The sequence below is a fragment of the Hypomesus nipponensis genome, chromosome 23, assembly GCF_054491055.1.
Source record: "Hypomesus nipponensis isolate SF chromosome 23, ASM5449105v1, whole genome shotgun sequence".
NCBI classification, from domain to species: Eukaryota; Metazoa; Chordata; class Actinopteri; order Osmeriformes; family Osmeridae; genus Hypomesus; species Hypomesus nipponensis.
In genome coordinates, this window is record NC_140383.1 from 5,898,778 (window position 1) to 5,912,524 (window position 13,747).

The following is a 13,747-nucleotide window of genomic DNA, read 5'->3' on the forward strand; positions in this document are numbered from 1 at the left end:
ACACGTTAAGTTAGATGTTATTAATATAATTTTTTTCAGAACGTTTTAATGTATCACAAAAGGGCCTTCAGAATGGTTGATAAAGCCTAATCCTTACCAACAGCATCACAAGCCTTGATCAGTGGAGTGCTGCGAGATGGTTCACTAACGCCAGCAGCATTCTCAGCCCTGACACGGAACTGGTACTCCATTCCTTCAGTTAGGTCAGGTACAACATAGGAGAAACCAGGCACCAAGGAGGGGTTGACCCTCTGGAATCGTTCTCCCTCTTTTTCAATTTTCTCCAGAATGTAGCCAGTGATAACACATCCGCCATCATATTCTGGTGCTTTCCATGTCACAGTGATGGATTTTGAGGTTGGGTTAAGAGCCTGAACCTCAATCGGTGGATCTGGCTTCTCTGTAAATTAGTAAGGAAAATTGACAATTATAGCAAATTTACATAACAGCAAGTAAGAAGGTAAGGACAGGGGAACACATTTGCAATCATGTTCTGAATATGTGATATTGAAACAGCCAAAATTAAAATCTTTCATTTTGATTATACAGAGGAGTGTACAAATGTACAAATCGTACGTTTTATTTCTTCAGTGATGACAGGGTTGCGAAGATCTAGGAACACTCCCGGTCCAACTTTGTTGACAGCCTTCACCCTGAAGTGATACTCGCAGTTGAGGAAGAGATCCTTAACCTGTCGTGTCAGGATATTCTCTCCTGACATCACAGGCATGTAGGTCTTCTTAGAAGCCTCTCTGCGCTCCAGTACATAGCTGAGAATGGGGCTCCCTCCATCATCCTCTGGAGCCTCCCATGACATTTTGCAGGAGGTACTGGTTATGTCACTGGCACTAATGTCCTTGCATTGGCCAGGAAGACCTGAGGAAATTACATTGTAAAACAGTCAAATTCATTATCTACTATAGCATATAACTTGCAGGTTGAATACCAGTAAAGGGATCTTACCAATAACTTTAACATTGATGATTCCAGTTGCTGTTCCAAGAGAGTTCTCCAAAGTGATGCTGTATGCACCGGCATCACCACGAACACACTTCAGCAGCTCCAAGTGAACACTGTTCAGCTCACAGGTCATGGTGAGTCTATCATCAGCCTTACACTCCACTGTGTCCTTCTGCCACACCATCTTTGGTTTGGGAATGGCTCTATATGGGATGTTGAGGTGGAGTTTCTCACCCTCAACAACAACAATGTCTTGGGCCTGTACATCCATCGTAGGTGTACCTGAGAATGAAGACAGTAATTGCAATTTTTCCATATTTTCAAAATTGCAATTGTTTTTTTCACTCATATTGACCGAAGTACACTTACAGTCAGGGTCCTTGGCAAACACCTTTTCAGAGATTGCTGAGGGGTCACTGACACCAATGGAGTTGATGGCACGCACCCTGAGGACGTACTGTTTCTCTGGAATAATGCCCTCCTCTACCTTGTACTTAAGCTCCTTAATTGGACGAGAGTTGACCCTCATCCACTTTTCTGTGCCAGCTTCAGAAATTTCAACATGGTATCCAGTAATGTGGCTGCCTCCGTTCTTTGCTGGGACCTTCCAGGTGATGGAAATATGCTCCCTGCTAGCGTCGGGAATAACCAGATCAAGAGGAGGAGATGGTGGACCTTTGAGAAAAACAAAGTACAACATATATATTTAGTTTGGCTTTTATTTGAATAACGAACAAAGTAAAAGGCTATGACCACTAACTTACTTGTTGGATCTTCAATTGTGAGGATCTCAGTAGGTTCACTGGGATGTCCAACACCAGCCTCATTCTCAGCACGGACTTGGAACTGAACCTCGGTTCCTTCATCCACGTCAGTTACCTTGTACTTGCATTCAGCGCCTGGGGTCTTGCCAGACTTCATCCAGCGGGTTGCAAGCTTCTCTTTCTTCTCAATGACATACCTATAAAATGCATGATATATGCGTTAAAATGTGAATAATAGAAGTACGATTCAGAAAAGGCAGTCCTAAAGTCGTCTTCCATACTTTGTAATGGGTCTTCCGCCATTGCTTTTTGGAGCCTCCCATTTCAGTTCAACGTGTCTCTTAGAGACTTCCAACACAGTCAAGGCATATGGTGGCCCAGGAGTGGCTAGAAGAAAAAGACACAAGTTGAACATAAAAGTACACCATTTCCCATGGTAACATACTGTATGTCATATCCCAATACAATTTTAACTTACTGAAGGTGTCTTTAGCCAGTACGGCGTCTTCTAGTTCACAGTAATCACTTTGTCCAACAGCATTCTCAGCGGCCACACGGAATACATACAGGGAGCCCTCGTTTAGAGGAGTCACAGTGTACTTGACCTCCTTTACAGTGGTGTCTACTGCCTGCCAGGTTTTGCGTCTGACATCCCTCTTCTCAACTAAGTAGTTGGTTATTGGTGAACCACCATCGTTGTCTGGAACAGCCCACTTCAAGTCAGCATTGATCTTAGTAATGTTGGTCACCTCAAGCCAGCGAGGAGCTGATGGAGGGTCTGGAACAGCAGATCAAACAGTCATTATATGTCAGATGTATAATACACTCTGAATACATGGAACATTGAGGACAATTCTACTGAATACCCCTTCAATACATGTTGTCACTTACAGAGTCTCTCCTTGCAGACCACAGGATCGCTTGGATCACTGGGCTCACTCTCTCCAGCCACATTGACAGCCTTGACTCTGAAGGAGTACTCCTGCTTCTCCATAAGCCCCTTCAGGAAGTGTTCTGTCGTTGGGATATCGTCTGCTACACGAACCCACTCTTCAGTTCCTGTCTTCTGAAGTTCAATAATGTAGGACTCAATCTTGGCCCCACCATCATGCTCGGGCCTAGTCCATTGTAGGAAAGCTGAGGTCTTGGCAATGTCTTTGATGTATGGTTTACCAGGGGCCCATGGAGGATCTAGAACACAACACAGGTTTTATAAGAACATGTTTTCTTGACTTTCACCCACAATATATATTTAAATAATACTTGAATGCTACAAATCATACCAATTGGATCCTTAACCAAGATTGGATCAGTTTCAGTGCTTGGCTTTCCTGGTCCGGCGAGATTTTCTGCCAATACACGGAATCTGTACTTCTTCTTGGTAGGCAGTCCCTTCACCCTGAAATGAGAGTAGAAACAAACTTAGTCAGACTGTAAAAAAAGGTATGTGCTAGTAACCATTTCCCTTCACCAGACCTACCTGAAGGTGGTGTCCTTAATAGGCAACTTGTTGCATCTGATCCATTTGTCGTGTTCTTGGTCAAACTTCTCCACCCAGTAGCCAGTGATGGGACTACCGCCATCCTCATCAGGCTCATACCAAGTAAGAGTCAAAGAGTCCTTGGCAATGTCAGAGTGCTGTACTCTTGTTGGAGCACCAGGAGGATCTAAAACAACAGCATATCATCGATGAAGTACAACTACTGAGGACTACATTGTATTATGCATGTATTCTATAGAGAAATTGAATCTTTACAACAAAAAATATGTACCAAAGGAGTATTTGGCAATAATTGGCACATGCTCGGTAGGGGCTCCAATGCCATACTGGTTTTCTGCCTGAACTCTAAAGACGTATTCTTTCAGAGGAGTGAGCTTCAGGGCATGGAAGGTTGTTTGCTTCACAGTAGAAGACAATTTCTGCCACTCTTCTTTGTCAATAGGACGTTTCTCCACAATGTAGTTAGTGACCACTGAACCGCCGTCATCTCTGGGAGGGTTCCAGGCTAGGAAGCAGGACTCATTGGTGATGTCAGAGATGTCAAAGGCCGCTGGAGGACCTGGCTTGTCTGTTGGGTAAGACAAAAAAATAATAATATATTAATATGTTCAAAGTTGTGTATTCTTAGCACAGTACGTAGTTTTAATGTACACAAGACATCATAGTACCAAGAATGTTGACATCAATAGTTGCGGTTGCACGACCACTGCTGTTGACAGCTTCAATGATGTACGTGGAAGTGTCTTCTCTTATTGTTTTGGCAATAGATAGTGTGGAATGACCAGGCTTGGTGTCAATGGCAACATGATCATCTCCCTTCAAGACCAGGTCAGCTTTGGTCCATTTCACTTTGGGTTCTGGCTTTCCAAGCACATCAGCCGGGAGCTCAATCTTTGTTCCAGCCCTGGCAGTCAGTCCAGCAATCAGTTTCACATCCAGCTGAATCTCTGGAGGTTCTGTTTGGATAAAATGTTTAATTAGAGAGCTATTTCATAAATGATCAAGTCCTTTGCACTGGGACATTATGAAATAATGTTGTACCTTTTGGATCCACAGCCAGGATTTCATCTGTAGCCCTGCATGGATTGCTGGCTCCCAGTCTGTTGACTGCTCTAACACGATAGGCATACCACTGTCCTTCAGTCAAACCAGTCACCTGGAACCTGAAGAAGACACAATTTTTTTTTTTTTTTCGAACAATCTGTGTAGTCTATCATCAGTAATAAGGTCTGATATAGTATGAATAGAGACACAGTAATGTAGAGGTTAGCTTACTTCAGCTCAGGCAGGGGTTCACCACATGGCTCCCATTTGTCTGTGCCTCGTTGACACTTATCAACAACGTAGCCTTTGATGTTTGCACCACCATCATACTTAGGTGGCTCCCAGAACAGGAAGATACCTTTGGCTGACTTGTCTCTCCATTTCAGATTCTCAGGTGGGTCTGGCACAGCTGTTAACCAGAATGTTTTATGTTGTTTTAAATGATCCATTAAGATACAGTTGGAAGAAGAACATGTGGTATTGAGTAATACTTACTGGCCGGAGAGGACACATTGACTGGCTCATCAATGTAGGCAGGCTCTCCTGGGCCACATTTGTTGCAAGCAGTAACACTGAAAAGATACTCCTTGCCTTCAATGACGTCTGAGACAGTGTGCTCCAGATCCATGACATTGGTGGCAACCTAAAAAAGTCACCACAAGATGAAATTCAATAGATGATTTTGTCAGCAACAATGGAAGCTATGATTGTTCAAAATGGCTAAGATGGTGTATAACATTAATCGCATTATAATATTACATACCTTGACCCAGGTCTTGCGAGATACCTCACGTTTTTCAATTTGGTATCCAGAGACTGGGCTTCCCCCGTCATGTTCTGGTGCCTCCCACATCAAATGCACATGATGTCTGGTAACCTCTGATACTTTGAAGTCTTTAGGTGCACTTGGAGATGCTAAAAATAGCAATATATCATAACACAGTGTTCAAAAAAGAAATACTTTAAAGGTTTGTTTCTATTGTGCTTCAGTTATTGAAGGTAAATTCCTATATTTGTTGCAGTTCTTACCAATGACATTAACTTCAATCTCTCCTGAGACAGAGGACACATCATTTTCCAGTTGCAGGGTGTATGTTCCCTTGTCTGGACGCACACTTGGGGTGATGACAAGCTCTGTGAAGCCACTCTTCGTAACCATGGATACACGGTCACCAGTGGTCAACTCCTTGTCTCCAAAACTCCACTTAGCTTTGGGTGTTGGGTATCCAGAAATAGGGACACGAATTGTGAGAGCTTGAGGAACAATGACCTCTAGACCATTCTTTAATGCACCGAGGTCCATTGAAGGTGAAACTAAAGTGAAAAGAAAGATGTACATGTTACCACACTGTTCTAGATATTCTACAATATATAGCCTGTATGTTGATTCAGAAGATACGTGTACTTAGGACTAATATGGGATAGTGTACCATGTATATCGTCAGCCAAGACAGGTCCAATCTTATCAGCTGGATCAGACATTCCAGCTGCATTCTCAGCCATAACTCTGTAGTGGTACTTTTGACTCTGCTTCAGACCAGTCACCTGCACCATAGACATTGGTTATGAATAATTTCAAAATTTAGGATTAGTACTACATATAAATGTACTGTATATAGAAAGTAGAGAGTGTCAGTGGTACCTTATAGTACAGGTCCTGGCAGAGCCTAGCGTTGCATCTCAGCCACTTGTCTGTTCCATCCTCACACTTCTCGATGATGTAGCCTGTGATCATGCTGCCTCCATTGCTCATGGGAGTCTCCCAGGTCAGTTGAACAGAGTTCTTTGTCGGATCACTAAAGTTGAAGTTGAGGGGTGGACTGGGTTTCTCTGTAAATAGAGAGTATTTTAAAATGGTCACTGCTATGCAATTGCTTTTGTATTAAATTAAAAGAAAACCTTCATGTAACTCACCAATGGGGTCCATGATCTTCACTGGATCTGTGGCAGCACTTGGTTTGCCAATTCCTGCTTTGTTTTCAGCTTTGACTCGGAAGATATATTCCTTATTCTCAACCACATCACTTAGAGTGGCAGAGCGGTCCTCGGGCTTGCAGACCATAGCAGCCTCCCATTTCACAGACGTCCTATCACGGAGCTCAATGATGTAGGAGGTAACCTCAGATCCACCATCGGAAAGTGGAGGTTTCCAGGTAACGGTGGCACCAAACCTGTTCACAATTCCAACCATAACGTTCTCAGGAGCTTCAGGCACATCTGTGAGAGAAACAAAATACATCACATCCCCTTATAATCAAAATATCATATTCACTGTATTATTTGGCCAGATTCTTTTACTTTTGTATTGTGTTGTAAAATATGTTACGGCTGTTGTCCAGTGCTTACCAAACTTGTTCTTAGCTTGGACAGCTGTGTCTGTCTTAACTGTCTGGCCACTGCCCACTCTGTTGCGAGCACAGACACGGAACAGGTACATGGAATCCCTCTGGAGTGAGCTGACGCAGTATTCTGGAGTGTCAGCGCGATCAGTGGACATGGTCCATGTCTTGCGCTTGATATCACGCCTCTCTACCACGTAGGCAATGATCTTGCTGCCACCATCACTCTCTGGTTCATCCCAGGCCAAGCTCACCTCACCATCGGCAGTGTCAACCACCTTCAGGTTCTTCACAGGTCCAGGGACATCTGCCAGCCACACATGTTTGATTAAGTACTGTTCTTTGGAATGATTTATCCAAGTTAAAATGTATAACTTAATTCATATTTGTACAGTTTTATCAGAAGATCTTCATGTTTCCTTAAGAGCAGGTTCTGACATTCAGACTTAGAAACCTTTATTTGACTTACCAATGACATCTAGGTTGATGAACGCCTCTCCCTGTCCGTGTTTGTTCTTGATGACAATCTTATACCTTCCCTGATCATTTTTATTGGGGCTCTTTAGTCTATATTCAGTCTTGTCTGTAGAGGTGTCAATGTTCTGCACTGGTAAGCTGACATCCTTGTAGAACCACTCAGCCTCTGCACGAGGATAGGCATCATAGGGAATTGTCATGACAAAGGGTTTCCCAGCATCAGTTACCAGGTTCTGGTCAGTGGTCTTGATCTTTGGCACAGCTGGAATTGAGAAAAAGGAATCAGATCAAATATCAATACTGTAAAAACTCAAAGCGCATGCAGAGAAAATAATGTGGATGTTTGTGTGTAATGAGCTGTGACAGCTGATGTAAAGGCACTACAATGATAGCATGTTCATCATGTTCATCATGTTCTGACATACCTGCCAGCTCCAACTTGGCTCTGGCATCCTTTTCCTTTGCAACTATTCTGTACTCTCCCTGGTCACGGGGCCTAATCTCACACACTTGCAGTCTGTGGACCTTTCCTTCACTTATCATCTGGTACTTGTCACCCTGGACAATGATCATGTTGTTCCTCATCCATTTCACTTCAACTCTGTCTTTGTTGAGCTCCACCTCAAACAGAATGTCTGAACCCGGAGGCTCAAACACATCCGCTGGGGGTCTGATGATCTCCACAGGGGTTTCTGCCAAGAGGCATAATACATGTTAGACACACAGTATAGAACATCTGGATGAAGATTTTAAACCAATCATTCTGTTAGGTAGGCACAGAACTTGCCTTCAACAAAGAGTTTGGCCCGGGATCGCCTGTCATCAACTCCACAGGCATATTCGCACTCATCATCTGGTCTGCACTCCTTGATGCGCAATTTGCAGATCTTTCCATCTTTCTCAAACTTGTATCTGTTGAACACATGAGCATGAAAACTCTGACAACTTTCTAAAACAAAATCCACTTGATTCAAAATTCAATTACAAATCACAAGCAAAATATTGTTCACAAACAGCTAGTTGGGCAGGAGGTTATTTATGAAGTACCTGGGACCCTCTCTGATCTCGCGTCCGTTCCTGTACCATCTGACTGTAGCCTTCTCTTTAGACAGTTTGCAAGTGAACTCTGCCTCCTCAAACTCAGTGATGGTCTGGTCTTTCAGTTGTGTGGAAAAGTCTGTGGGTGCCTCACTGATGATAAGCTCAGCGGTGCATTTGTCATCACCGACAACTGCGGTGTATTCACCCTCATCGGCCAGAATACAGTCTTTGATGGTCAGTGTGTGCTTGTCTTTGTCTACCCTGTACAGGATGCGCTTGCTGAGAGTAACCTCCTGGCCGGCCTTCATCCATTTAACCGTGACATCAGGTCGGTTCACCTTGCATGTAAAGACAATGGTCTTTTTCTCTTGAGTATCAATGTCTTCAAGAGGCTCCAAAAACTTGAGTTTCTCCTCTGTATTTTCAAAAGACAACAAATTAATTAGACATTCAAGTAAAAGCAGGACGTTGTCCATTCACATCAATGAAATGATGGCACTCACCTTTCACAGTAGCATTGGCTGAGACCTTTGCATGTTCACCGCGCTGGTTGGTTAGTGTAATGGTGTAGGTACATTCATCTGTCCTTTGGGCATCCTTAATCCTCAGAGAAAATACATTGTCTTTCTGGATCATGATGTACTTGCTGCTCTCAAACATAGTCTCTTCCTTCTTCAGCCACTTTGCTTTGGCTCCCTCAGTGTTCACCTCACAGTTAAAGACAATCTCTTGTCCTTCCTTCACTTGCGTATCTTTGATGGGTGTAATTATCCTGAGTTTCTCTGTTTTAAGAAAGAAGTGTCCACATTATACTCCTTCATACGTGTCTCTTTTGTACAGAGGGTTGAGGAAAGCAACACAGATGTTGTATAATACTTACCAATGACATACAACTCAGCTGAAGCTTTGGTGGAGCCAATGAAAGCAACATAGCTTCCTTCATCCTTTGGTTCACATTGTTTTACGATGAGTGCTCTCCTCTTTCCATCACAGACAATGTCAAATTTGTCCCCAGCCGTTATCTCCTTATCATTCTTAAACCATTTGACATCATAGGTGTCTTTGGAGACCGAGCAGACAAACTCAGCCTTTTCTCCTTCAACCACCTCCTGACTCTGAGGCCTGGCAATGAACTCGGCAGCAAGTTCTGGAGGAAACAAACATACTGTCACACTCAAACGTGGTTTTTGGACTTTCTGAATTATATTATACATTACACGTCATTTCAAGTTGGAATGACATTTCACACTGTCATAGGGTGTTAAAAGTAGAGTTTTTGTCCTTGCCATTCAGCTTCAGAGTAGCAGATGTCTTGGCGTTAGAGAGTCTGCAGTTGTACTCTCCAGCATCGTCCATTTTGAGATCCTGGATGATAAGAATTCTCTTCTTTCCATCTGCAATGTGTTCATATCTTCCTCCCTCAGGCAGCTCCTTGTCACCCTTGTACCAGGTGACTTCAGCACTGGGCTTTGATACTTCACAGATCATTTTCACGCTGTCTGTCTCTGTTCCTTCCACATTAGATAGGTTCTTTGAGAACCTAGCCTCCTCCTCTGCAAGGGTAATAAATTGTAGTCATCAATCCATGGAACTACAATATGTCACTTGTAGAATGTTAAAATAATAACACTTACCAATGACAGTCAGCATGCCAGAGGATTTTGAGGTTTTTGCATCACATTCATATTCAGCTTCATCATCAAAAACTGTCTTTGTGATGATGAGAATGCGCTGGAGACCCTTGGAAATAATTTCATACTTCTTTCCTTTTCTGATCTCATTACCATCCTTGAACCAGCGCACCTTTTTCGGCAGAACAAAACTATGTTATTACATCTGAATGCCACATAGTCAAGGCACATGGCCACAACTCATGGCGTTAGCATTTTTTGGTGGTTGATCACACAATTCTCACCTTTGCAGACTCACGAGACACCTCACACTCAAATCTTGCAGAGTCCTTCTCTTTGACTTCAACGTCATGAAGTGGTTTGGAGAACTCAACATAAGGAGCTGTAAGCATATGACCGTATTGTTCCCTGAAATCATTTTGGAAATCCATCAGAAAACCACATTTTATTAGCGATTAAAGTGTTACTTACGCTCAACATTCAGGAAAGCAGACGTTTTGAATTCCTTTGCGTCACAGGTATATGTCTTAGAATCATCAAGTGTACACTCTTGAATTATAAGTTTTCTCTTGCGGCCATCAGCAACCATTTCATATTTCTTAGTTTTGCGGATCTCCTGTCCATCTCTGAACCATTTAACTTCAGCCTTTTCTCTGGAAACTTCACATTCCAGGATAGCAGTGGCCTCCTCTTCCACAGTCTGGTCCTCCAAAGGTTTGGTGAACTCAACTGGTGGCTCTGTTTAGAAAAGTATCAAATAATTAGAAGTAAAAAATGAATCAAACTACATTACTGTTCTTATTCAACTGAGAAGATCAACATACCAGGTAGGGACTGGACAAAAATGTTAATTAAAATGCCCTTTCCATTTCAGTGAGGCCCCTAAACGTGTAATTCTCAATACACATAAATGAAGCAAGACTTACCATTAACAGTAAGTTTGGCCGTAGCGTTGAAGTCCTTAGCAGTGAGTTTGACCTCGCCAGCTTCTGTTAGTTTGACATCTCTAAGAGTCAGAGTGTGAGCTTTACCCTCAGCACGGGTTACAACCTATAAAAGAAAAACACATTGAATCAAACTAATCTATACACATATAGATATATGCATGCTTTACACATGTTATACCCATTATACACTATACATGTCTCTCAGAGCTGCACTTGACAGTAAAAATAGCTTTGAGAAATGCAGGCATGATAGGACAGCCTACTGTTATCACAAACAGATAGAGGTTCCTATGTGTCCAGGCCCTTATATGTACAATATAAAAACATGTTAAACTATTTCAACAGTGTATTTATTTTACATAAAAACTGTAAGAATGTCCATTTTAGTAATACTATCACAAGGTTTGTGTGACCAATTTGCTTACTAATAAAACCAGCCTTTTTGTAACCAGATTTTGTCTTATGTACTCACCCTGTCGCTTTCTACCATCTTTGTGCTTCCAAGGAACCATTCTACAACAATGCCCTCATATGACAGCTCACAGTCAAAGGTTGCAGTCTCTCCAGCTGTTACAGTGACATCCTTCAGCGAACGCAGCAGACCAATTGATCGAGCTTTGGATCCAGGAGAAGCCATTGTTAGGTCACCCAGTTGTGAAATGTAATTTTTCCACAAAAATCTTCTCTTTGTTAACCTACTTAAGTTGCATGTTGAGTGTATTCTCGTGTGTTTGATTTGCAGCAAACTCTGGACAGAGGAATGAAGTAGCTCTGCAAAACTCTAATCACCCACTCTAGATAGATAAGGTATGTGGCTTCTAAAATAGCCACAACACCCGATTGGCCATTAGCTGACCACTGCCCAAGCCTTACTTATTATTGGTCAGCTAGAAAGGTGATGGGCACATGATGTCAAAATCCTAATCATGTTAGCATTGCACATAATGAAAGATAAACCATTTAAATATTATAACATGTTGTACTGTAAGTCCATATCAAAACAAATGCCCAGCAACATTTTTCACAAGGTTTTTCCTCTGAACTCACCCTTCACTCTAAGCTGGGCATTGGATTTGGCATTTGCAGCCTGGAAGTCAACTCCTCCAACTTGATCCATGCGAACATTGTACAGTATCAGCATGTGCTTTGTGCCTTCCTCTTTTATTTCACAGTCCTGGACAAGGTTGAACAAAAAGCCATTAGAGATCTTTATGTATGTCTCTTGTCTCTCTTCAAGTATAAATGAACGAATTTAACTCCCAATGATCACGCTCATCCTGTGATGGATAATACTCTTACAGGAGACTGGTGAAGAGCTTCTCCTTTGAGCTTCCAGTGACCATGCACATCCTCCTCAGAGATTTCTGTCTCAAAGCGAGCAGTCTCAGTCTCTGTCACTTCCACACTGTACAGGGGACGGACTATCTTGATGTCACGCTCTGCAGAAGAGAAGCGCATATTTGTTTGCATTAAGTTTGCACACTGAATTTTCGAGAATTATACGTCCCAAAGTTATCATTGTTTTACCACACCTTCAATATCCAGCCTGGCTATGGTTTTGTCGGAACCACAGTCACAGGTATATTCTCCAATGTTGCCTTTTTCTGCCTTCTTGACAGTCAGAATACGCCTTTTTCCATCAGCTTTAATAAGAACATTCTTGGATGGAATAATATCTTGTCCATCTTTAAACCATTTCACCTGAGCAGAGGCCTTGCTCAGTTCACAGGCCATCATTACTTCATCCTTCTCGACTGCAGTGTAGTCTTGCAACTTGGTGACAAAGTATGGCTCTCCCTCTGCGCAAAACAAATAAAACATTTTATCAAAAAAATTATTGCAGCTAGTACAGGAAGCTTTTGGTCAGTGCATACTAATACATCTTTTAACACATTTACATACCAAGAACAGTCAGCATGGCCTTGGAGCTCTTTCCCAATGCCTCCACTTTGATCATAGATGTGTCATCAATGGACACTTCCTTGAAGGCCAGGGTGTGGAACTTGCCATTCTCTGACATGTGCACCACCTTGCTGGGATGCAAACGCACATCGTTCTTGTACCAAGTGACCTGGATCTTGTCATGTGAAAGTTCAATACTGAACTCGGCTGTCTCACGCTCCTTCACTGTGACATCCTTAATGGGCTTGACAAACTCAAGGCGAATACCTATAAGGAAATTATAAGTTAGTTTAGCCTATTATAACTGGCACTGTGGATACAGTTAAACACTGTAGATTGCAAATGTATTAAATACATGTTAATTACCCTGGATAACTAGTTTGCCAGTTGTTCTCTTGTCCTCAGCCTCAAACATGTACTTGGCTTCATCATCAAATGCAGCGGATTTGACCACCAAAGTGTGAATATTTCCCAGTTGTGTCATCTCAAACTTGTCATCGGACTTCAACTCCTGAGATCCCTTAAGCCAACGGAAGCTCTTGGCTTTTCTTGACACTTCACACTCGAACCTTGCCTCATCCTTCTCATAGACTTGCACATCAGTCAAAGGTGTGATGAAGGTCAGTGGAAGTTCTGAAATCATAAAAATCACAAGATAAACAATTTAATAAAAACTTCTCTTGCAGGAATATCAGATGAGAACATAATGCATTCAAGAAACAACAATCATACCTTTCACTTTCAGATTAGCTGCGCATTTAGCATTGGCAGCCTGGTATCCCACTTCACCTGACTGGTTGACTTTGCAGTTGTACAAAGTCAATGTGTGCTTGCCACCTTCTTCAACAATTTCCACATCCTGTGAATAATTTTGTAAGATCAGTAAAGAAATGATACATCCCAAAAAATTATATTCACAGATTGTCTTTGCACTCTGAATATATATGATATGTTATATGAATATGTAAATGAAACATACAGGGGAAGGATTTAGCACATCTCCCTTCAACTTCCACTGGCCATGGACATCATCTTCAGAAATCTCAACCTCAAAACGAGCCGTTTCGCCATCAAAGAGTTCAACTCCATACATGGGTCGAACCACCTTGATATCACGAGCTACAATAGAATATACAGAACA

At 42.2% G+C, this 13,747-nt stretch overlaps 1 protein-coding gene across 1 annotated transcript in view; it reads right to left on the reverse strand.

Moving 5' to 3' along the window:
• The window catches only part of ttn.1 (titin, tandem duplicate 1), a 134,311-nt gene that overhangs the window by 67,676 nt on the left and 52,888 nt on the right, over positions 1–13,747 (reverse strand). Inside the window, exons 74-113 of the mRNA XM_084688433.1 lie at positions 13,586–13,725; positions 13,339–13,465; positions 12,973–13,239; positions 12,607–12,873; positions 12,237–12,503; positions 12,004–12,143; positions 11,752–11,878; positions 11,177–11,319; positions 10,684–10,807; positions 10,229–10,495; positions 10,042–10,139; positions 9,761–9,929; positions 9,413–9,679; positions 9,007–9,273; positions 8,630–8,908; positions 8,133–8,541; positions 7,873–7,997; positions 7,511–7,777; positions 7,078–7,347; positions 6,616–6,915; positions 6,184–6,486; positions 5,912–6,099; positions 5,700–5,814; positions 5,299–5,583; positions 5,033–5,184; positions 4,765–4,912; positions 4,501–4,678; positions 4,267–4,388; positions 3,894–4,181; positions 3,497–3,793; positions 3,205–3,391; positions 3,008–3,123; positions 2,616–2,915; positions 2,203–2,502; positions 2,006–2,111; positions 1,725–1,921; positions 1,330–1,635; positions 964–1,242; positions 577–876; positions 98–400 (exon numbers count right to left, since the gene is read on the reverse strand). Coding sequence (XP_084544559.1) covers positions 98–400; positions 577–876; positions 964–1,242; positions 1,330–1,635; positions 1,725–1,921; positions 2,006–2,111; positions 2,203–2,502; positions 2,616–2,915; positions 3,008–3,123; positions 3,205–3,391; positions 3,497–3,793; positions 3,894–4,181; positions 4,267–4,388; positions 4,501–4,678; positions 4,765–4,912; positions 5,033–5,184; positions 5,299–5,583; positions 5,700–5,814; positions 5,912–6,099; positions 6,184–6,486; positions 6,616–6,915; positions 7,078–7,347; positions 7,511–7,777; positions 7,873–7,997; positions 8,133–8,541; positions 8,630–8,908; positions 9,007–9,273; positions 9,413–9,679; positions 9,761–9,929; positions 10,042–10,139; positions 10,229–10,495; positions 10,684–10,807; positions 11,177–11,319; positions 11,752–11,878; positions 12,004–12,143; positions 12,237–12,503; positions 12,607–12,873; positions 12,973–13,239; positions 13,339–13,465; positions 13,586–13,725 — 8,790 coding nt within the window. The remainder of the gene's footprint in view (positions 1–97; positions 401–576; positions 877–963; positions 1,243–1,329; positions 1,636–1,724; positions 1,922–2,005; positions 2,112–2,202; positions 2,503–2,615; positions 2,916–3,007; positions 3,124–3,204; positions 3,392–3,496; positions 3,794–3,893; positions 4,182–4,266; positions 4,389–4,500; positions 4,679–4,764; positions 4,913–5,032; positions 5,185–5,298; positions 5,584–5,699; positions 5,815–5,911; positions 6,100–6,183; positions 6,487–6,615; positions 6,916–7,077; positions 7,348–7,510; positions 7,778–7,872; positions 7,998–8,132; positions 8,542–8,629; positions 8,909–9,006; positions 9,274–9,412; positions 9,680–9,760; positions 9,930–10,041; positions 10,140–10,228; positions 10,496–10,683; positions 10,808–11,176; positions 11,320–11,751; positions 11,879–12,003; positions 12,144–12,236; positions 12,504–12,606; positions 12,874–12,972; positions 13,240–13,338; positions 13,466–13,585; positions 13,726–13,747) is intronic.